General features: G+C 40.3%; 1 protein-coding gene across 1 annotated transcript in view; it reads right to left on the bottom strand.

The window, feature by feature from the left end:
• The window catches only part of cfap74 (cilia and flagella associated protein 74), a 49,771-nt gene extending 26,608 nt beyond the window's left edge, over positions 1-23,163 (bottom strand). The window contains 20 exon segments of the mRNA XM_087174407.1: positions 2,700-2,821; positions 2,942-3,064; positions 4,338-4,429; positions 5,925-6,060; positions 6,232-6,417; positions 6,770-6,859; positions 7,603-7,669; positions 14,361-14,479; positions 14,659-14,817; positions 16,685-16,837; positions 16,938-17,151; positions 17,328-17,485; positions 19,053-19,155; positions 20,217-20,327; positions 20,694-20,867; positions 21,220-21,324; positions 21,410-21,508; positions 22,423-22,575; positions 22,862-22,938; positions 23,054-23,163. Coding sequence (XP_087030533.1) covers positions 2,700-2,821; positions 2,942-3,064; positions 4,338-4,429; positions 5,925-6,060; positions 6,232-6,417; positions 6,770-6,859; positions 7,603-7,669; positions 14,361-14,479; positions 14,659-14,817; positions 16,685-16,837; positions 16,938-17,151; positions 17,328-17,485; positions 19,053-19,155; positions 20,217-20,327; positions 20,694-20,867; positions 21,220-21,324; positions 21,410-21,508; positions 22,423-22,575; positions 22,862-22,938; positions 23,054-23,137 — 2,525 coding nt within the window. The 5' untranslated portion in view covers positions 23,138-23,163.
• Positions 23,164-23,909: the final 746 nt, after the last annotated feature.

Below are 23,909 nucleotides of genomic sequence, written 5' to 3'. Positions count from 1 at the left end.
GGCCTTGTCAATTTTAAGGGATTTCCATGAGCCGTTTTTCTGTGAAAATGCCTGCTTTGGCAGAGACTGAGTATGTAAGGGGGTTTTAGTATTGCATTCAGCAGATAAGCCAGCGTGCCACGTCAGCAGTCCATGCTACTTTCCAAACTCTACTCCAAGGACGTTGGATGACAACAAATAAAATGATTAAGTATGACCGGCACCACTCATTTCTGCAGGGGTTTTATACAGCCTCTTGAATGTAAACACTCTGAGATAGTTTGTTATGATTAATAAAACTAAACTAATGCTTTAATCAAGATTTCAGAGCTTCAAATTTCAGGTTTTTTTTTGTATTTTTAAGATCTAGAATTTATTTAATCATTTCAGGTATTTTTGATTTCATCTATCTTTTTGTTATTGTTACAGTCTGTGACAGAATGAGTATAAAGATGTTTTTTCACACTGTTTTGTCAGTGCCTCTGAGAAGTGCTGACACTGTGTGGGAGTTCACGACCTTCTTGTCTGCATGACTTCAGTCTCCTACACACCTGTCTACCAGGTGTGTATTAAACACTATTCAACATGACTGTACTGGTGTTGGCTTCTCTTTGTAGCTGCTCGAGCTCTCAGGACTAGCTTCCCTGCTATCAGCGACACAGCCGTTAGCATCCTCGTCACTGTCATCAGATTGCGTCCGTATGAAAGACGTCTGGGGTTGACGTCTGTCCGTCTTTGGTTTTTAGAGGGATTTATAAGACATGTTGGAAAGCTTTTATTGCACTTAACGTAACGAGTTGTCAACCTGTCTCTGCTGTGCTCTGTGAGTGTGTGTGAGTGTGTGTGTGCGTGTGTGTGTGGGGGTGGGGTTGGGCAGTGAAACAGAAAGCAGAGCAGAGAAACACCACCGTTAAGACTCTCACACTGAGCTGAAATCAGATGAGTGCAAATAAATTAGGTAAATAACAAATAAAACTTTCTCCTGACATGTTTCAGTTCAACACTTGGTAGCTGACAGTCCACAGTCATTTCTCATTAGCTTGGATTGGTGAATGCTGTTTCCCTTTGCTGAAGCAATTCATTCTTTTGGGATATGCGATGCAGTCCTGACTTTCCAGACAGTTTACCACATTATACATGTTTTTTTTGACAAAATGCTTCCTCCAGTAATACAGCAGCCTTTTTATCATTTTGAAAGGCCATCATTTGCCCCATGTTGCCTTGACAAGCCGTACAGTATATTAAAGTGGTGATTATCATAATGACACTGTTTACTGGCATGCAAATAAACCCAACTTTCCTATGTAGCTGAATTTGCAGTTGCACAGTTTTGGTGCCGGAGGGTTAAGTGTCCTATGGAAACTTTGGTCTAGCATTTGATTTCCCCGGCGCCGTACAATATATGGCGTCCTGTGCACCAACTGCCTGTGTCCAAAGTGATTTTACCTGGAGACTGACGATGTTAGAGAGCTCTGTGTGAACCTGTGGTTGCGAACATTTAGTCTCACTTACGTAAACTGTCCAGTAAAAAAACTACAACTCGTCCTGAAGTGAGAAGCTGGTGAATACTGTGCTGTTCCTTTGGGAAGAACTTGTATTTCTGTGTGTGGTTGTGGCACCATCTGCTCAAACTGTACATGAAAACAGAGTTCAGCCCTAACCGACATCAATACTGAAACTGATTACAAAGATAGAAGTTTAATTTATGGGTGCCTTAGTTTCCGAATAATTTCCTTGAAATTAACAATTATATAATTATATAATTTCTTCGGTACAAAGTTTACATGCAGCTGAAGATGAAAAATATGAAGTTTGCTTTTAAACAGCCACTTATAAAACTCTGGTTCACTCTTACAAACTCAAATGAGGCAGCACTCACACCAAGCGGGCAAATTCCAATTTCTTTATAATTAGCACCAAATTACTGACTCTTGTCCAAGAAACTTCCCAAAACTAACAAAGACTTTTTAATTAATTTTTAGGAAATAGGAAACTAAGGGACCCGTAAAATAAAGGGACACGCAGAGAGCTCATGTTCCAGGCCAGCTGGCCTTTAACACTACAGGTGCCTGATGTTTTAAATTAGCAGTAGTTCAGGCACATCGATCTGAAAACTAATGCAGTTCAAATAAGATTTTGTACAGTTTCTTAGCGCTCTACTTTGTCCATGTACCAATGTTGTCTGTAATGTTGCAGATGGTTACTTATATGACACCAGTGTGGTATTAAATAACATCTTACCAACCTATCTCTTTAATCTGACTTTTCATTTAGAGCAATATAATAGATTCAGTCTTTGTTTTTTAACCATTGGTTTCATATTTATTTTTCATCCCTTGTGTTTACTTTATGTTATTGTGTTTTACTGATTTTTTCAAATTTGTTTTTAACTTTTTATTGTTTTGTCTTGCTACATGAAGCCATTTTAACTGCGTGTTTGTATGAAAGGTGCTATATAAATAAAGTTGAGTTGAGTTGTTTTTATGAGAAAATAATTCATGTCTTATTTGGTGAATTTGTTTAGAATGAGTGAGTTTATAAGTGTGCTGCAGGGATTTTTGTTTTACTTCATGAACACGTAGTATTTTACAGTAAATACTGTGTTTTGTTTTGTGGACTCACTAAGAACCTTTAGGTCGTTCTCTTGGGTTTTCATTACAACCTGTGCAACATGCATAAACAGATTTTTCAGCGCTTTTTGCAGACGCTCTGGAACACACCTGCTCTGCACCATGATGCTGTCTTGATAGAGGCGGTCAAACATGCAGATCTTCAGATCAATGCTGGGCTGAACCACCCACACAGGGATGCTGACGGCAGTGCCCCTCACCTGGATGGGTATCTGTGTGAAACAACGAGTCTTCAATTGCAAATGATTTACATAAAATAACACTGATATGAACAAAAAATCTTGCTTTTCTATCTGTGACATTCACAAGACAATGAACATGTTGAGTCTTACTGGTTTGTTGGATGGGTCGGAGAACTTGATGTGGAAGTCTAGTGTGGCCTCTCCTGGAACAGTTGGAGTGAAAACAACCTCCAGTTTGATGCTGTCAAAGGGTCCGATCTCCCCCTCTGTAACCTGAGGGAGGGGTACATCAAACAGAACAGGCAAACATTTGGTTCTAAAATATTTTATTTTACAGCTCAGTGTCTCTGAGAAAGATTCTACAATCATTCTAGAAGACAATGTTAAACAACCAGTTAAGCTTGGTAATGAACATCAGATGAGCCCAGTGGAAATGTAAGCTCAGACTATGACCTCTACAGATTTTCGCTGAGCTTTATGAGCTTTCTCTGCTTGAATTCTGATGGTGAATTAATGCCCACAGGACAGAGTTTAGTTGAACTGTTTTACTTCATGGCACAAAACCATTTCTGACCATATACAGGAAGCTGAATTCTCTCAGATGAGCAACTTTAAATGACAGTAAAATGACAGTGAAAGGTGGCGTGGGTCGTCTGCTCTGCTACAGAGCATCAAGCTTGTGAGAGCAATAATAACGAACTAGAGAGAGCATCTGCCTCAGTGCTGTGGAACCACGATAGCTTGATGGATAATCCACCATTTAAGACATCAGCCTTCAACCATAAATTGTGAAAGTATCAGTCGAGATGACAATGATCGAGCCGTTGGCATGCGGGCACACGCGGTACACACACCCAAAACAAGCACAGAGGGAGAGGCGATGCACCATTAGCTCCCTGCCAGAGAGATGTAATGTACCCTGAACTACTCCAGAACTTCACATGGGCCACGAGGCACAAACAGCATCAGCGCTAAAACAACAGAGTCTTCCACAGACAGAGGGGATTGGCTCATCGGAGACAGAGCAGGTGTCTCTCTGGTCGTCCAATCACACCTGGTCAGATCCATCAGAAGCAGTTCGTTGAGTTCAATATCTTCATATATGACAATGTTCATACCAACAGCTGCAGAAGATCCTGAGCAAATATATCTCAATGATAAACAGATACATAATGTGTATGATATTTGATCTAAAGTTAGTTTAGTCCACGTGTATCTCAACACGACTGACAGGCTACAGCTACGCTAGCAGCTCTGTGAGGATGTGCCTTGGCACTGCACTGCTATGAGCTAAGTGCTAAGCACTTAACATGCTGTTGTTAAGGAGCTATAATGTTTATTATGTTCACCATCTTAGTTTAGCATGCTAATTAGCACCAAACACAAACCTGATCTTTTGACCTGCTGTTGGTGTTTGAGGAAATGATCTAAGTGAAATAGGATTCATCCTCTGAGGACTAAAAACGTCTGAACTAGATATTGATGTCAAGATGACGGCGCTCACCTGGTGCTCGATCTATTTACCTTTCATACTACTACTACTTACATTTCCTAGACTGAAGTCATTGGTGTCGGGGGGGCTCTCGTCTTCCTGGGCCTCTGCATCGGTGGACACACAAGCCTCAGGGACGGCCTCTGGAGCGGCAGCTGAAGCCTCTGACACTGTCACACATCGACACACAAAAAAATTCAACCGGATGGTGGCAGCGTCACCATCGTCAGTACTATCATACCGTAATAGGTAAACTTTTTCCTGTTGGCAGAGAGAGCATGCACTTCACATAGTTCTTAAATATGAGAGAGGGATGAGCAGACGTCATGAGAATCCTGACAGGTGTAAATAAATAAAGTACCACTAAAAGCAAGAATCTCAACACTAAATCTGATGTGACGTGTGTGATGTAAAAAACAAAGCTTCAGTCCAAAATGTAACATCAGCAGCCGGTTGGCCAAGAACAACCTCTCTTCACAATGGCAGGTGAAAAAAAGAAAATAGAAAGAGCCACTTCAACACAGTTTTTTCCCAAAACTAGCAGAGCAGAAGTAAAAGACTGAACAGCTTATCAAAGCATCAGTGGAGGAAAGTGCTGAGTGCAGCGATGAGACTTCAGATCTGAGAGAACATAAAAGAGAAGAAGCCTCCTTGGCACCAGCTGTGAGAGCAAGGTGAACCCTCTGCTTAATGTGTGTGTGTGTGTGTGTGTGTGTGTGTGTGTGTGTGTGTGTGTGTTCTTTTGCTTTTCTTATTATAAGAACCAAATGTCCTAACAGGAATAGAAAGATGAGGAAAATCACACAGTTACTCTGTCACTGTTGCATATAAATCATTTTCAAATAGATCTAATGTTGTTTGTTTTTTCAATACAAAATATTATAAAACAAGATTATCAGTTTACAGCTATGCTAGTGGCTCTGTGGGGCTGAGCATTCCTTTGAGCCACATGCTAATGTCAACATGCTAACATGGTCATAATGACAATGCTAACTAGCTGATGTTTAGTGGGCATCAGTGTTCGTCTTAGTTTAGCATTTTAGCACTAAACACAAAGTACAGCTGAGGTTGATGGACACATCGATAGTTTTGTATGTGTTTGGTTATAAACCAACCTATTAAACAAATTAAAATGTTGACCTTATGATAACAGTAAAGGAACAGCTTTCAGATCACCAAATATATGGATGTATGTGTGATAATATATAAGGATTCATCCTGATGGGAACATGAATGTCTGTATGAAAAATTCATGGAAATCCATCCAGTAGTTGTTGAGACATTTCCATTTCAACCAAAGTGGTGGATTGATGAACATACAATATACAACATACTGCTGATTACAAAAAGACTATTATTACTAAAAAAAAAAAAAAAAAAATATATATATATATATATATATATATATATGGGTGAAAAATATCAGCTTCAAACATATTTTGTAAGGCACAAGGTTGTTTTAGGACGGGTGCTTGGTACTTGGACAAGGGGGAAAAGAATGTAGAGACAGTCCCAGATTTAGCAGTATCGGTCAGGTTCAGAAGGGCTGGGGCTTAAATGTGCAAGTACAAGTTCAGGTTTCATTCTTGGGTCCATGCAGGACTCTAGTTCACGGTATAAACTGGTTCTTAATATGTAAGATACCTTCGTGTGGTTTCTCTTGCTGCGACGCCTCAGAAAGCTCCTGACTCTCTTCTTGCTTTGGTTGGATTCCTCCGGTGGACGCGGATGCAGAGCTCTTTCGACTGTCAGATGTTGTGTTTTGACTGCTTGTCTCCTGTCAGCCAAATACACATTGGCATTATTTAGCTTTTACACATGAGAGTTTATTCATATGACTGTCTTTAGACCTGGTAATGTTGACCGACTACACACTCCAGTCACCCTGGTCTCTAACTCAGCTGTAGCTGCAATGAAATTCACTCCAACACGCTATTGAAAGTCTGACCTGGCACGTGTGGGCAGAGTCCTGAGATGGCAGCTGGACACGGACGGCTTCTGGACTGAGACGTGTGGAGGTGTCCAGGCTGAAGAGTGTGGCCAGCGCACCCTTGTTGGTCAAGGTGAAAGTCCGTGAAATAGTCTGGCCCACCACGTGCGAACCGAAGTTGATTAACTGGCTGTCAACCTCCAGCTAGAGAGACGATATATTCACATGCAGTAATTATCATACGCAGTAATAAGCTGCCAGCTTCGGTACATAGTTTTACATACATTAATACATATACGTGAATTGATTAAATAAGACACAGAGTATAATTAGACTGTTATATTGGGATAGATAGGCAGTCAGTGCTGTTTTTCAATAATCATTGTTCCTACTTGGCAACTATATTTGCCAACAAAATCCATCTTACATTAACAGGTATTCCTGTACAGCAAGAAAAAAATGTCCTTTCAAGACAGACAGAACGCTATGAGACAATTACAGAGTCATTTATAATGTCCAGTAGTTGTCTCCAGGTTGGCGACTGCACACTACTCACATCACATTTCTTTATGGTGCATTTGACAGGCACAGAGAAGGGACCTGCTGCTGATGCAAACCGAAGCTCTCCTTCCAGGTCCTCGTTGATCTGTAATGGATCAGATAATGGAACAATGCGTTGCTTCAAAACAGCGTCAGCCACATTGCATTTAGTTCTGAATGAAGGTTTGACTGTAGATTAAACATCAGATGTTTGATTCTAAAACAAAAGAGTGGAGCGACAAGAGAAAACACATGATGACTTGGCTGAGAAGAATCAGTTGTAACAGCTGTTTGCACGAAGTTCATTCTCTCTAAGATTATTTTTTTCGAGGTACACTTCATTATCTCATTTATCTAATTTGTTAACTAAACCCATCTATGCTCAGCTTTGTTCCAATCGAGCAAAATGCTGATACGCAGAAGCAAATTTCACGTTCAAACGGCATCAACACCACTGAAAAAACAGGCAGATGCTATTTGCACCCAGGGTGAATAGCAAATGTGGCTATTTACACCTGAGTGTTAAAGCTCTCCTGGACAAAAAAAGTATTTTGGTGCCAAAACCTTTCCAAACTGAAACTGAAACTTAAAGATAAAAGAACAAACTGAAATTTATGGCGCTTATTAAACAGCGCACTGCAACAACATGTGCCGTGGTTTACGCCATTTTTTAACGGTGCAAAGCCATTGAGTGTTTCTTATGGGTATAAATAGCTGAATTGTTAATGCATGACAATTCTCACCCAGATGCAAAAAGACACTACAAAAGAAAAAGAAAAGAAAAAACCCTATGAGTCTATTAACGGCAGCATGTAGTGTAGGTGTAGTGGGAGTAGTGATGTGACTAACCATAGGTTGGAAAACAGCCTGCATGTCACAGGACATCCCAGCACATAAAAAACCAGGAGGCTCAAAGCTGAAACACAGAGCACAGGGAGTTATGAATAAGGCAATTTGCATTTTTCATAATATTGCTGCTCCTATTATTCAGCTTGATATTACACATTTGAGAGGTTGAGGTGATATTGCTCAGAGTAAAATACTTTATTTAATAGACGTGTTTCTGATGATTAACAGAATGTAAAAGCACTGTTTGCTTGTGTGTTGGTACATGTGTTGGAGTCTTTGCAAGGCCTCACATGCAGAGCAATAACACAAGACTCAAAGGAAACGTGATGACATAAAAAGAAAAAAAGATCAGCAGCTTCAGAGGAAATGCTGATATGTGATGAATCTCCTGAGAGCGGAGAAGATGAGCGTTAACTGAGGTCATGGGTCAACTTGATGCTCAGGCACAGAAAACAAAGAGAGGAAAAAGCTGTTGCTCCATATGAAAACACTGCAGTGTGGAACAGAATGGTCTGGTATTTAATTCACAGCCAAATCTTTTTATAACGCACTGCATAACGTACCGGGAACCTAAAGAAACACGACCACTGTGAGCTATTTCAAAGCAACATGTGTATCTCACGGCACATGTTGTATGCCAACCCTAATGCTGCCCTGAGGAGCTGGATAACTCGCCGCCCTTCCAGAGACACAAGAAGAGGCCACGGTCAATACGAACATGGCAGCCAGCCAGAGCAGCAGAGAGGATTCTCAAGATTCAACACATAAACAAAAATGTTAGACATTTGCAACCGTGAGCAATAATTAGGAAGCAGCAACAGTTAAAGAATATAATGGATTAGTAGATCTTATTAATGGTGTCATTCTTTTATAAAGTTTGAAAATTTGAAATCAGAGAACAGTCATGCAGCAGCTACTTTGTCATGCACAGATAATGAGGTATCTTCTGATGTTTTGGCCTGAAGGTGACACAGGACGAAAGCCGAGTGTCCAAAATGGAAAAGGGTTCATATGAGTTTTTCTTTCTTTTTTCTTTTTTTTCACATCAACTTTTCTAACTCTGTAAAGAAGGAAAAGAAATACCATGGTTTTCGTTCTCTGGCTATGAGGTGCTCCAGTCAGTCGCTCACTACAAAAATTGACAGCATGTCTCCTAGCAACACCGGCTTTCCGATGTCAATCAAACAGTGGCATGGGAAACGGCCCTCAACAAGCCTGAAGCTGAAACTGTTTAAACAAACGTGTCCAAAAACAATTTTACCCTCTTATGAAAAATAGAAAAGGATGAATAATTGCTGCAATTTCATGTGAGTTTATATTTTAGAGTTGAAGTTTTTCTTTTACTTCAAAACAATTTAAGTACAGACACAAAGGATCTGTATATGTATGGATGATTACAGTATGTAAATACATGTATAGTTTTAAAACACAAAAAAATTGTTGCAAAACAAGTTCAACAATATCAGAAATGTAGCTGCTGAAGACATTTTAAAGCTCCATATTTTCTTCTTCTTCTGTATTTTATTTTGAAGTGTTGATCCATAAGAAGATATATTTGTTGTTTTAAGAAAACAAAAGCCATCTCAGTGTAGTTTTAAATCTCCTCTATCAGGCTTCTCTCTGGAGCTCTAGTAACAACAGGTCGGTGAGCCAATCAGAAGAGAGGAGGCTCTGAGCCTCTCTTCTGATTGGCTGACTGTTTTCTGAGTGATCCAATAAAAATAAAGCAGATTTCAAGCAAAAACACTTCAAAGAAACCAAATCCTGCAAGGTTTGGATGGTGGGTCCAGGTGGGCGGGGCTTGGTGACTGCTTTGTTGTGACATCACAAAGTTCCAGAAGCCATGACTCCTGGTTTTAAGGCTCAGTTTCTGACTACAGGCTGTGTGCATTTCTCTGTGGACTGAGGCTTTGATACTTTCACAGTATTAATATAGAACCTAGACCTGATCTATAATCACACTACACATGGACAGAGACCTTTATACTATATGGACCTTTAACTGCAACAGAGAAATGATAGAGACATGAAGCAACTGGAACGTGACTCAGGCAAAAATTTACACAACACTTCAGTGGAAATTGTTATGAAGTAGATGGTTGAAAACATATAGAGACCATCAATCCTGTGAGATGACTATAACCACAAAGCATTTTAAGAATTGATATTAGCCTCTTCTGAAACAGGCATGAAGCTCTTTTGATAAAGACCTCTAAAGGCACTTTACGCATGGTTGTTGCATAGCTGGAGACATTTATCATAAATTCCTCAATATTTGCACACACTTGCAAATGAAAAAATACTTTGAAAAACAGTAAAACTCTGACATAATTAACTATCAGTGCATACTGTTATCAGCACCACTGGGCAGTGGAGCATTAGGTTGGGTTTAAGCCAGTTGTTTGAAGTTGCTGGTCCAGCTGTCGGGTGAAGAACTTGGACCAGGCTGTGCTGAAGCTGCCGTCCAGCTCACCACTGTGACCTGGACGTGTATGAAAGGATTCCACCTGGTTGAGTAAGTCTGGTGGTAATTATAAATGTCAGATTGTACTTTTATCAGTTTTTTTCTTTCTTGGCTAATTTCCTCCCTTAATGGTGCCATTCTTCTTTTTCCTAGCTTCAACACAGGTGGTATGAAAAGACGTGAAGAAAAATAGAGCAGCTCACTTGGGATTAAACGCATGTGAGGCAGTGTTTCAAGAAGCCTGCTACAGCCCTATATAAAGTGCTGCAATTGAGGCCATACTGTACAGTATATCCATCGCAGTACACTGAAGCGATGGAGCCGAGACCATGGCTGTACAGTATTACTGACTGTGCCCTGTGCTCTATTATACATTCTCCTACAGTAAATCAATATCCATTCACAGTTCATCGTTCAGTTCAACAGAGCTAAAACACACAATCTACAGTTGAAGCATCAACACTCCAACAATGCGTGCGAGTATTACCTACACAGTATAATCTTGCTGTTGTACTTGTACTCTTATTGTTTCTGTTTGCATGTGGTGGCGACATCATAATGCAGATCTCTGTAGTGCAGTTTAAGGAACCATTTGAAAGCCATGTGAACATATGTGGATTGTTTTAAATACAAATAATGGATTTAAAGGAGTTTTGACTGACGCTCATATTACATTATTTCTTTATGGAGTGCTAGACGGACTACCAGAGAAGATGAATAAAACAAGCTGAGTTAAGTGCAGCATGGATTTCTGATGTCAGACACTAAAATAAATTTCATGCAAATGAGAATATGACAAGGCCTTTACAACTATCTTTATCTGGCTGGTTTCAACAGGACACAACCATAACACTGGTATACATATGACTGTCAAGGTTCTGTTTCACAGCCGCAAAGTCCTTCAGACAAATCAAAATGCTGATACACCACTTTACCTCGAACAAGGGTCGAACAAGATATAATTTGACCTCCAGCTAAAATTCAATGGAGGTTTGTATAGGGGGCAAACAGACTGCAAATCTGACAGTATGCACTTCTGAATACAACAAGTGCAGGAAGCTCTACTTGCTCAGATCAGGACAGACAGGATGCAAAATGAAACACTGAATCTTCTCCTGGCATGATTTGGACCAAATTAAACAAAGTGTAGGTGTGATTGCACCTCGGATTTTTTGGAGAGTACCACCCTTTCTACTATAGTCTCAGGTTTTATCTGCAGATCATGGAGGGGTGTCTTCCTCTCAGACAGTCACTTCCAATACATGCACAGAAGTGACACTAATTGCAAAAACACAGCTTCCACACAATGGCTTTTCACTGAGCCTGGCAAGCCTGGGCTGTTGTGGTTTTTTGTCCCAGTGGTGAATAGATACAGCAGAGCCCATTCTGGCACAAATGCACCTACACGAGGGGAGGTGGGCGGGGGGGGATGGGAAGCCATATTTAGAAATTCAGGGGGTGTGTAGGGAACTATGGGCTGGTGTGAAAAAGCCCAGTGTGTTTCTGGTTCACGTTTCTCTCTCCTGCTGTGTTTGATGTTTAGCTGGGTGAGCCACGGAGGCTTTGGAGTTGTCACGACTGATGTCAATATTGTCGGTTTTTAATGTGTGAATAACCAGCAGGTTTTACACACAGCAGACACTGAATAGTGAGAGGAGGTACGTGTGAACGGTACGGTGGCAGAGACAGGTGAATTTACCAACATGTGTAGATACAATTCAGCTTTTAAATTTCACGTTTCCTCACCGCAGATTATATTATTCCTATACTAGTTTGCCAATGATGCTGTTGCAGCTACAGTGGTTGGATACGAAATACACAGTAAATTCACAAGATTCACAAAAACACAACAAAGCTAAACCAAGACAGTCTGATGGACCCGGTGTACTGGGAGAAGTGAAGCTGGTCTGACAGCTGCCCACCGCAGTTGTAAACGCTTACAGGATAATGGCACATTGAAATTCCCGTCATATCCAAAGACTCTTGTGTCAGTTGCTTTAATGATATCACCATAAGATGACCTGACTGAGAGTGAGGGGAAGAGTACCACACGCAGGAAACAACAGACATGTCTGCTGGCGTGGTGCAGTACATTCACTTCTTGTTTTACTTTTGAGATGAAACCACTCTGAATGTTTATCTGACATGCTGAAACAAAGCGTGAGAGTAGCACAAGCAGAGAAGGTCAGTAAACCAGCTCAGTGATGTCAGTTAAAACAATATCTGTCTACAGTTTGCTGACATTAGCTGACATTAGCCGCTATTAGTCCTGATCCAGGACTTTCCTTCAACGTTACACAATCAGATCTCCCTGAACCTGGATATTTGAGTCACTCAGTGCTCATACATTTTATTTTTATTGTTGGATAACTGACTTAGGGTCAGCACACAGGACACAGAAATGAGAACCGGCAGGTGTAATGAAAATAAAATCAAATTACTAAGACTACAAAACCCCATTAAAGTCAATACAAATCATATAAAATCAAAGGTGTTATAGGATGTTTTTTTTGGAGTGCTGCTCAGCTGCAGAGAACTCGGTGCTGCCACTGGTGGCTGGAAGCTGTACTACAACAATAATACTCATTTTGTCTTCTTTGCATACTCTGGCCACCGGTCCAGTTGAGCATTATTAAGAAATCCTGCACCATCTTTTATTTTAATGGAAATAAACTTTCCTTATCTTCATATTGTGTGTTTTTATTAGTTTGCCTGATGTCTGATGACATCTTTTTTTCTTACGACTGCCTTCCATCTGGTGTGTTCAGATTTTCATCATTCTTCCCATCACAAATTTCATGAGCTACAAAGTTACAAAAATGTCCATAAAAAACCCAACAGCATGACCGTGCTGAACAGAGTAATGGTGTGTTTTAAAGCTGATTAATTTGTAAAAAACAGAAATAAATAAATATCCTATTCTGCCATTTATGACAGTGAATAATGAATACAGTGACAAACAGGTGCAGCGGGAAACCAAATAAGCTTTGTCATGATGGAAGAAATTATTTAGATTTTTTATATCTAGTACTAATTAATTTAAGGTTGAAAGTAAACAACAGGCAGCACCTGTTATGTTTCAGGAGTACCTACAAATAAAATCTGTATAATCATGATAAATCTGAGGAGTGACTGACTGTTCTGTGTCTCAGTGACATGACGGGGAGATACAAGAGAGTGAGTGGGTATAATGTACAATATACAGTATGTGTGCATTCAGCCGTTTGGTAAGAAAGCACGTGTTGGCTACATGTGAGTTCAGAATTGAGGACTAGAAGGTGATATGTTCAGACAAGTGGTCCAGCACGAAGGCTCGAGAACAGCATCGCTGGTTTCTAACTGACCCTGCTGTAGCCTGGGAGATTCTTCACTCAGTCAGGCAGAAAGAGGAGAGATGAAGAAACCACATCAAGTCACGGGGGAGCTGATGGGAAAGTGATACACAGCGAGTGACCTGGAGAACAATGCATCTCTGCTCGGCCTGTAGGCTGCTGGCAGGCTGAGAGAGAGAGAGAGAGAGAGAGAGAGAGAGAGAGAGAGAGAGAGAGAGAGAGAGAGAGAGAGAGAGGAGATAGCAGAGACGCAGACTGACTCACGGAGCTGAGTCTCATAAGAGGAGCTGTGAGCGTGGTGATCTAAGCTGGCGTCCATATGTGGGAGGACAAGCTCTGCTTTCACGTCCACTCTATCCTCTTTTAAAATGACAAGAAGTGGTTGTATTAAATTCCTAAGTGGTGGTACACGAGCAGATGTTTCCATGTGATAATTGAAGCAGTTCAACCAGCAGTGGGTTCATCGGAGCTTTAATGTGTGTTACTGTAAACATGTCTGGCTTTAGTTTTGTCACGTTGTAGAACAATGTCCTTGAACTCAAATTTTTAATACCTAGACTCGATCATCAAAATACCACAAAACCCACGAGAAAACCCACGAAGGATCGCCACTGAACAACAGTGTAATGTCGTATCTTCATTTTACTCTTTTTATCTATTTTCATTTAGAAGATTTTACCGGACCTTTCAACCTCCTATTGCGGTCTTCATCAACGGATGGATTTTCCTTTTTTTGTGTGTGTGTGTGTGTTCGTCTAAATATTTCATTTCCAAGGTCAAGAATAAACGTTTATGCTCAATATCACACAGCTGCAGAACGTGGAGTGCATGTTGTATTTGCCACTGTGCATATGTTTGCCTGGATTTCAGGCCCCTTTGCATTATACCGAGGCAGCTACTCTCATCTGTTATTTGGCAGACTGCTCACAGACTCTGACACGATGTGAATGTAAAAATCTTACCTGATGGAGATAAAATCCTTCAGCTGAGCGGAGATCCCCAGAAACTTGCAGTGGTTCGTGGTGTAGCTGATGTTAGTCAGGACGATTTTCTTCTTATACACTTTCCCCACGTCAAAGTCCTAAAAACAGAGGATTCAAAATATTTCAAATCGTTCTGTTGCTTTTAAAATCCATCAACAAAAATTGAAAAATCAGAACTCTACTGTTAATTAAAGTTACATAGCTTTAAATGGGAAACATGCACATTACAGAATTCCTGTGATAGAGTCAGAAGTGATGTTTTGTGGTGGTGTGGCACCTTGAAGAGGACGGCCTCTGGTTTACTGATGAAGGGAGACGCTCTTGACTCTTTTCCATGACCTTTTTTAGCGGGTGTGATGAGCTTCCCGCTGAACACTGCAGGTTCTTCCGGCTTCACTTTTGTCGGCACCAATGAAGTCTCGTCATTCGGGAGCTTCTGGCGCCACACGGAGAAGCAACGGCAACAATCAGTTTATAATGAAACTGTAGAATTTGAACATCCAGAACATAAACTCAAAATCAACAGCCATAAAAAAAATGCCTCTTTATATCGAACCGCAGTGAAGATGCTAATTAAAAGTATTTTGATAGCGCAGCGGGGAACTTTTTTCTCTTTGGGGCTCTTTGTGTGAATAAAAGAAAAAGTTGTAAATTCTGTCTCTGTCTGACTGAAAGCAAAACAATAAATGCAACTTATGTCAATAAGTGTAAAAAAATGAAAAATAATTTCATATAATAAACTGAAGAAGTAAAAGAGAGTGTGAACTGTGTTTAGAGGTTATAAAAATGTTATATTTTTCTACATGTCAGACTGTTTTTAAGGGTCCTGTTTTACTTTTTTGGTTTTGTCATTTTATCTCTGCTCTGTTTTTTTCTGTATTGTAAAACATTTAAAGTCAATGAATCATCTTATTAGCTTTGTTACATTGCTGTGCTCATCTATTGCAGTAGTCATTAGTGCGTTGAGAAGAAGCCTTTCATGAGAGCATCAGTCTGATCTGTATGGTCAGAGGAGAGATCACTTCTACTTGACTTGTCACACCGGCTCGGAGCTCTGAGCTGTATCGCCGCGCTCGCTCTGAGGCCTCAAAGCCACCAGCACAATGAGAAGAGATGCCTGTCGTCCCACATTTCAAGTGTGAAGGCGGCTGGATGAGACAGAGAGCCAACTCACCTCCATGACAGTGAGCCACAGACACTCATGGAGCAGCCTTTGAGCAAGGCACCATAACCCTAGATTCAAGAAAAAGTCAGAACCGGTGGAGTCAGTGGTCCAACTCTGATGTCATCGATATGATGGAGTTTGACTGATTATGTGTTTACAATTCTGTATTAGAAAGTTAGTGCTAGTTGTCTACAGGCGCTCAGTGTGTTGTACGCCAATGTGTTAGCATGACTCAGGACACAGATTCTGATAAAACATTTTGATGAACACTCATTTGAGTAATCACTAATAGTACTGCAACTAACAATTATTTTCATTATTGACTGTTTCTTGATTCTTTTTCAACTAATCAATGAATCGTTTACTCGATAAAATGTCAGAAACATGTGCAACTGTGCTTTGAGACTTGATTGATTTGGCACTATATAACTAAAAGTTGACTTGTCTGATCAACAGTCCAAAAGAGATGGAAAACAGCGAAGCTCCCATCTATAAACAGAACAAACCCGTGGATCGCTCAGGTCATCCTGACTCCCTCAGCGCCTTATCGTCGGCCTGGCAAGGTTTTAGACAGACCTGTGCTACCTCCACCTGCAAGCAATGAGCTTCACCATGAGCATGTGGGAGCTCCACGATACAACCCCTCCAGATCCCACACCCCCTACATGCACGATCCCCCACCAAGTAGTAAAAGTCTCCAGTGGGGGAACGATAACATGATCCCTCACCTGCTTCCCATCTGCAATCTCTGACAGTTGTGTTTATTGGAACACACTAACAAGCTGGAGGTGCAGCTCCCGGGAACTGAAACTGTGTTTTATCCACGTCCCCAGCCATGAGACCTCACCCCCCCAGTTTTCAACCAACCTGTTTAAATCAGTGAACAGTTGGATCAGCTTTGTTGTTTACATCAAAAACTGCTACACAGCTAATTCAAATCAAGCAAAGAACGGCTTTCAGTTATGTTATTTATAAATCATGCTTTAGGTGGGAAATTCATCTGCTCAAGAATATGCAATAAGAACATCCGTAGAAAAACGATATGCCTGCTCTGAATGAGACATGATTTATGACTGTTTAATTTTAACAGCTTGCAGGGATTTGCTTGTGGTTGGCGGTGGCTGTTATTGTAGTGCACCTTGTAGTTCTGGTCCCACAGCCCTGAGAACTCAGGCTCAGCCAGGCTGTCAGCCAGGCTCTGGTGGTCCACTTCCTGCTGCGTGGTTTCCTCGAGGTCCACACCGTCAGAGGAAGCGGACGATGAGCTGCTTACGTCACTGAACTCTCGTAACTGCCGGAGAAATGCACAAACACATCGAGTCATAATCGTTCAGGATCTCTTTATACTGTCACTTCACACATGGCATCTCAGATGTTAATAAACAGCTCACGATTGTGGCTCTCTCCTCTCTGGATGGTGGGGGGCTGGGATCCAGGTAGTACAGGAGCTTCTCTCTCGCCTTCCCCAGAGACGAGAACTTGTCAGTGGTTGAGAGTTTAGGCAGCTTTGCCTGGTGCGTCTTTCTGCTCTTCGCCAGCTGTTCCTCCTGAAGGATTTTTGCCACAATCGCCACCTTGTTTGACTTCTGCCTCTCTTCGAATTCCCTGAGAAGGGCAAATCAACAGCACTGCATTATGCTGAAATGGGGTCATATATTCCTCAGCGCACAGCAAGAGAAAACACCCACACACTGCTGCATGGAGTGGGAGTGGAGGACATGCATGTGGGAGAGAAAGAGGAGAGGAAAGGAAAGGAGGGAAGAGTAGAGGAGAGGACGCACTCTTGTTTTCGTTTTATCTTCTCTAGATGTTTCTGTTGGTGCATATGCTTGATGCTGTTGATGCCTTGGGCCTGCAGGGACTCTCTCAGCTGTCTCTGGTGCTGTTCTTTCTTCTGGGCATTTGCTCTGGCTCTGCTTAGTTGGACTTGTAAGCTCTCCTGAAGGAACAACGGCAGATTAATGACGCTACATTTGACCTCATGCAACCTTATGCATTAAATTGATCATCGGAATTATAAGAAATTGATGTAACAAAATATTTTTTTTCCTAAAATATTAAATGTACCTGTTGAATGTTCAGTTCTTGAATACAGGAATAAGCATGACGATGATTACACTGCAAGATCATAATGACGGGCACATAGTACTGTTGACAACAGCATACACAGTCCAGAGGTGAATTTACCTCATTCAAACATCAATGAAAATGAGGTCTCTGCTTCATGTCATAGCGAGGAGGAGAATTTGAAGTGGTTGGAATCAGTAAATCCAGATCCTGATGGCATGATTTGTAAAAATGTACAGCAAGCAAACGCTGTAAATGTAAGTTTATATGATGTTTAATGAAGTTTATTAAATGTTTTACCATGGTTTAAAAGCAAAATTGCAATTTCTGTGAAATAAAGTAATTTGCAGTGTAAGGATCACACGACCACAGACATTACTGCAACTTTAACTAGTCATGCTACTACTTCCAATTTTCCATTTTCTACATCTGCCAAATATAAACTCTATTTATTTATTCACTTATTTTGTTGTAATTACATTGTAAATTGTATTATATTCTATTTAATCTGTTCTTTTATTATTATTTTTCTTATGTTTTTTTTGTTTGCTAATGTTATTCTAGTTTTTTTAATCTAATTTATTGTATCTCATTGTTGATTTGTCTTTTTCTTTTTGGCTCATCAGTCGCCTGTGAAGCACTTTGAACTGCACTAACCTGTATGAGAAGTGCTATACAAATAAAGGTTGTTTGATTGATTGATTGATTGATTGATTGATTGATTAGAAACACTGGTATTCATATGGTATAAACTACAGAGCCTGGCGGGTGTCAGGGAGAAATTTGGGTTCACTCACTCACTCACTCACTCACTCACTCACTCTATGCAGTCTAATGTTAATTCAGTGGAAATTTGAACAATTTCATCTAAATGAAATTTTCGGTTTAGATCTAATTTTGTCAGTTCCGTGATGTGAAAGAGTTTGAGAACCACTGAATTAGAACACACACATACAGTAATATCTTAGACAGTATCTGTACTGACAGTATGTCACCACTCATAATGCATATTACTGATTCTGTCCAGCTGAGATTAAAAAGATTTTTTCATAACTTCTAAGGCAGTAAGTTAAACTATACTGTACTGTTTGAAATTGACTGTGTCACATTTCCACCAGATTTAACGACAACGATTACATTCACTTCTATACATGAATTTAAATATACATTTATATTTGCCTCATGCACTCATAATGTGCTTACATTGCTTTTATGATGTCTGAGCACAAATTGTATCATGATGTCTTTAAAGCTTTTTGAGTATATGATGCATCACTGATTATGGTTTATATATAAAAGGCTATTCATGTATGCACTTAGAAATGGTCTTATATTGTACTATTCATATAGCAGCTATAGATAATGTTCATAATATACAGAGCTAAAACAACAACATCACACACTCTGCAGCATTAGTATGTGTGGCTGCTGTTTCTTACTTGTGCAGCTGCTATGTTAGATTTCAGTGACTCAACAGCTTGCCTCCTCTTTTCCAGTAACTCCCTGTTCTGTTGGTCCTTCTCAGCCTGTTGCTGATGCATCCTGAATGAAACGGGGACAACCACAAACACTGTGAATGGTCCAATACAGTGTGAGAGAAAAACACATGTGCTGTCACTGTTTGGAATCAAAGGAGCTGAATAAGACAGATTAATTATAATAACTCGAGATGCTTCGCCCTCTATGAGCAGAAACCTCAGCAAGAAAATATTCTCTTGTCACACTGGTAATGTATAAGTTTAGGTTTCGGATTGTAAGTGCTGATGAGGAACTTGGGAGAAAGAAAGGTGAAGAAACACGGTCCCCGGAGCTCCCTGATTTCTGTTGACAGTGGATAATAGTGAGACAAATTTATGGCTCTGAAACAGATTTCTTATCACCGTTCTATATTAACACATAAAGGCATTTATAAAAAAAAAATCTGTACCTGTCATTCTATTTAAATGAACAGGCAAATCTGAGAATAACAACATAGATTTTTGCATAAACTGACAACATTTTTTGGCAAACAAAATTCATGCAGAACGGAAGTTATCAGAAAGTGGAGGAGCTGAACAAAAGAATATAACACACAAAAAGACAGAAATGAACAATCTTGGAAGTTAAAATATGCAGATATGTCATCCTGCGGTTGGCTGGTGGTTTTGGCTGTTACTGGATAATGGCTTCTTTCACTTCTTGGAGCACAAAAAAAAAATCTTAATCAAAAATAGTGTCCTATTATATAAATAGACAACTGCTCGTTGGAAAGTTGTCATGATTTAAGTGGGATACTCCACTCAGTGCATTGGTTGTTGAAAAAGACATGTGCTACAAGGGGGCAGGTTAACACAAAGTTGACTTTTAAAATAAACAACATGTGTAAGGTATGTACAGTGTTTGTATGGTTTCTATACAGTTAGTGATTTTTGGGAAGTATCATGACTAACTGCGACTGTGCATCAATTCAAGCTCTTTCAAATATTTTGTCAGCTCCGCTTAAAACGTTTTGCCAATATGAGCGAATTATCAATAGCATGTGTCAACTTCCCAACAAGTCCTCTGAGACTCTTCATATTCTTGTCCTACTCCGAGCCCTGTTTATTGGCTTAAAAGCTGATTACCTTTTAATGGTCTCTTTCAAGTACTTGGCAGCTATCTTGCAGTTCGCCTGGTGCTCGCCAGTTCTCTTCTGACAGTCACTCTCCTCTTTCTTCATCACAGCTGCTTGTTTGCTACCAGAACACAAATCACAGACACTTATACCGTTATTACTCTTTACATGGCCGTTCATTCAGTTCATATAGGTGATTCTCCACACAGACTATAGAGACTTTTCATAAAAAGAATCATTAAAAAGGACTAGAGAATAATTTCACAGGACCAAAAAAATACTTTCATGGAGAACTGATAGCTTGAACATAGATTATATTTTATTTTTCCCACTTGCATGCACAAATTAATAACTAATAATCGTTCACTCTCTGCATTATGAGTGGTATTTCACATAAATTAGATGTGTGCTTAGTTCAATTCTCAATTTTCTATGTATCAAAGAGCAGCAGAAAAACGAAAATGAAGAAGATGGTCGTTGTCCCTACTCTCTGAGACGCTGCATCTTGAGCTGTAGGTTCTGGCCGGCTTGCCTCTCCTGCCGCAGCCTCGTTTCTGCTTTCTGGGCCTTAATGACCTTGAAGACCCGCTCCTCCTCCTGCACCTCCTGCCGGAGTGAGGAGTACCTGCCAAGCTCCACCTCCACCTCACTCAGCTCCAGTCTGAGGAGCAAGGACATAGATGAGATGGATGTAGACAGAACAAGGAGCTAATGATGCTGACTGATGGTGTACATGATGCACTTGAACAGTCACTCAGAAGAGGTAAGGAGTTACGACTCTATACGGTTTTGAAGCCCAATAATTATTTAATTTTTTTGAATAATAAAAACAGATAAGTCGACCATATCAGTTGGTCAAAGAGGCAAACATTTGATCCCTGGATGATGTTGAAAAAGCCTATGAAACATTTGAAGCCATACAGTAATTTCCCTTTAAGAGGTAGTTCCTTAAAGCAGGATGAGAGAAGAATGCCTGTCAGAAAAATACTTCACAATCAAACCATGTTCCTCACTCCAGCTGCTTCAGCTCGGTGTTGATGTGGCCTTCCAGCTCCTCTTCACTCTGCAGCTTTTGACACAGATGCTTATGCTGGGCTCGTAGACGAAACACTGCCACGCTGCAGAATAAAATAAACAAAGAGTGTGAGGCAGGAACTTCTCATATATGAATATAAAGTAGAGACCAGTCAGTTTCGAACTCACCTGTTGTCCACTGCTTTCTGTCGCTCTATCTCTTTCTCCAAGTGATCCCTCTGCTGCACCAAACTTGGAATATTCTGACGACAGAGTTTCAGTTCGTCTCTGAAAAAGAAAAGAAAAAACAACAAATCAGCGCTGACATAGAGAAAAGCTCAAGATCAAAGTCAGTCAGAAGAAATAGTTTCAAGGCTGTTAAAGTGCAACGTGTTCTGAGGCTACAGGCTAATGGATTTCCTCATGGCCACTGCAACAAAAGGATGGTAATTCTGTCAGCTAAGGCAATCTAATGAAGATATTGAAAAGCTGAGAGTGTACGCAAACACACCTCGACAGCTTTGAATTGCCCAGTGTTCTGTTTGCAGTCTAATGGTGTGCAACACAACAATCTGTGACTGGAGGGGAAGGGGGGCAGTCATAAAGAGAAAATCATAGCACATGCTACAATAAAAACTGCAGATTGGTTAAAAGCCAGGTGTGCTTAGGTTCCATTAAACTCATGTTTGATCAGAGCGCAGCACAGCTCCACACTGACCTTTGATGCCTTGTGCTAAAAGGAAACTGACAGCCATTTTTGCTGGGTGCTGCATCACAGTTCATCGGCTGCTTAATGGCTCGCAGTGCAGACAAATAAAAAGAGGGAAGAAAAGTGGGGAGAGAGGACATTATGGGAAATGTTCTCTCTTCAGCTGAAATGATTTCCTGCAAATTGCTGAATCAATTGGTACAGAAATGATTGGTTTTGTATGAGGAGAGCAAGAGGGGAAAGACCTGGGAAAGTGGAATAACACTGAAAGAAAGAAACTAACAGAAACTGGAAAGATTGTCAGAAAATTGTGTTGGTTTTTTTTTTTTTGGCCATGCAACAACCTGTGAAATAAAAGACACTTGTGTTTTTTTTACATTCCTACTACAAAATAAATGCTAAGTTTACAATTACGTGCACAGACTTCAGTTAAGTCTATCTAGGTTAAGGAGCTACTGTGGCTCTAGAACTGCGTTGTTTGCCAGGTCCAGACCTGGCTTTCAGCACGTCATGCTCCTTCTGTCGGTGAAAGCAGTCCAGCTGGTCCAGGTTTCGTCTCAGCTTGAACATCCGTGCTGTCGCGGCATAACTCCTCTTCTTACCATAATCGCCCACAACCACAAGGTCACCATCACCGTCGTCCTCTCTTGGGACAGATGCACAATGATATTTACGAGAGGTTGCATATTTAATGCAAAGTCTGACTATGCATTTTGTACATACACAAAATTATACCACAATTATACCTGGAGATGTTTATTGGGTTTTTTTTACAAACATAAAAAGTACTAAATTGAGCTTTACAATTTTACTGAGAATCACAATGAATCAGAATTACTTCATGTTCTGCAGTAGATGATGAGAAGGAGATAACATGATGAGTACATTAACATTTATATTTTTGTGATTCAAAGAAAAGTTAAAATACCTACTCAGACAATTCTTCTAACCACTCCAAATCAGGAGGAAGAGCAGGTTCCTGGTCTGAACCTTCATCTGAAATATAAAGCTATATGTTATATTATCCCAGTCTCGTAAAACTTAGGTAAAAGAAAGAAGCAGTTATGTGTTTATGCGTGTAAATGTATTTGAATTACAGAGAAGGTATCTCAGTGACTACAAGCATCAAACAGGAGCTGTCACTCACCCAGGTGGCCACAGCTGTCTGAAGCCACATCAGATGGACTTTCCCTGTCTTCTTCGTCCATTTCACCTTATTATGAATGAGGCAGAACCAGACAAACCTAACGAGAATAACGAAAAGTGGGCTGAATGGATTACCAAACATCTTCAGTGATTTGGAAATATTACGTGGCATTGCTCGTTGAATAGCTGGAAGCCACTTTAACGCCACAGATATGTAATTCATCAACAGTCGCTTTCCTCTTGGTTCATGACGCTTATCACAAACTGCGGCAGCTGTCTCGTTTAAAAAGTAAAATTTCCATCTTAAAAATGTTTCTTGGTAAATTTAATGTTTGCCGATTCCAAGTTGGCTCTCTTAGTGAATTGGATAAGACGTTAAGTCATAAATTGGGGTGTATAAGTAAGTAAGTGTCAGTCAGACAACGTTCAATAAGCAGATTTCTAAAGGGAATTTGGCGTCCCGTTGAAGTTAGCTACTCAACGCGCGCTAGGAGAGAACTTGGAGAGCTAAACAACTAATGCTAAGTTAACGTTGTATGATATTTCAAATTAAAAACGTTTTCAGTTACGAACGCTACTACCTTGCGTAGAGAGCCTTTCCTTCTCTTGGCAAAAATATCTTCTCAAAACTACTTTTTTTCTTACGGCAAATTTAATCCGCCATGTTTGTTAGTGTTTCCAAGGAGACAGGACGCAAGGGGCGCGGCCCTGACGTCCCTTCAGTCGCCGCCTAGCCAAGAAACAGGTTTGGATGCGGCTGCACAGATTCCTGATTAATAACAAAATAAAACAGGTTGCCTTTAAATTATTATGACTCACTGCTCTTATTATGTC

This window comes from Seriola lalandi, unplaced genomic scaffold (genome assembly GCF_002814215.2).
Source record: "Seriola lalandi dorsalis isolate HSWRI2012SDOR001 ecotype SW California unplaced genomic scaffold, Sedor1 jcf7180002054347, whole genome shotgun sequence".
Lineage (NCBI taxonomy): Eukaryota > Metazoa > Chordata > Actinopteri > Carangiformes > Carangidae > Seriola > Seriola lalandi.
Note: the sequence above shows the minus strand (reverse complement) of the source record. Positions and strands in the feature narration are given on the sequence as shown.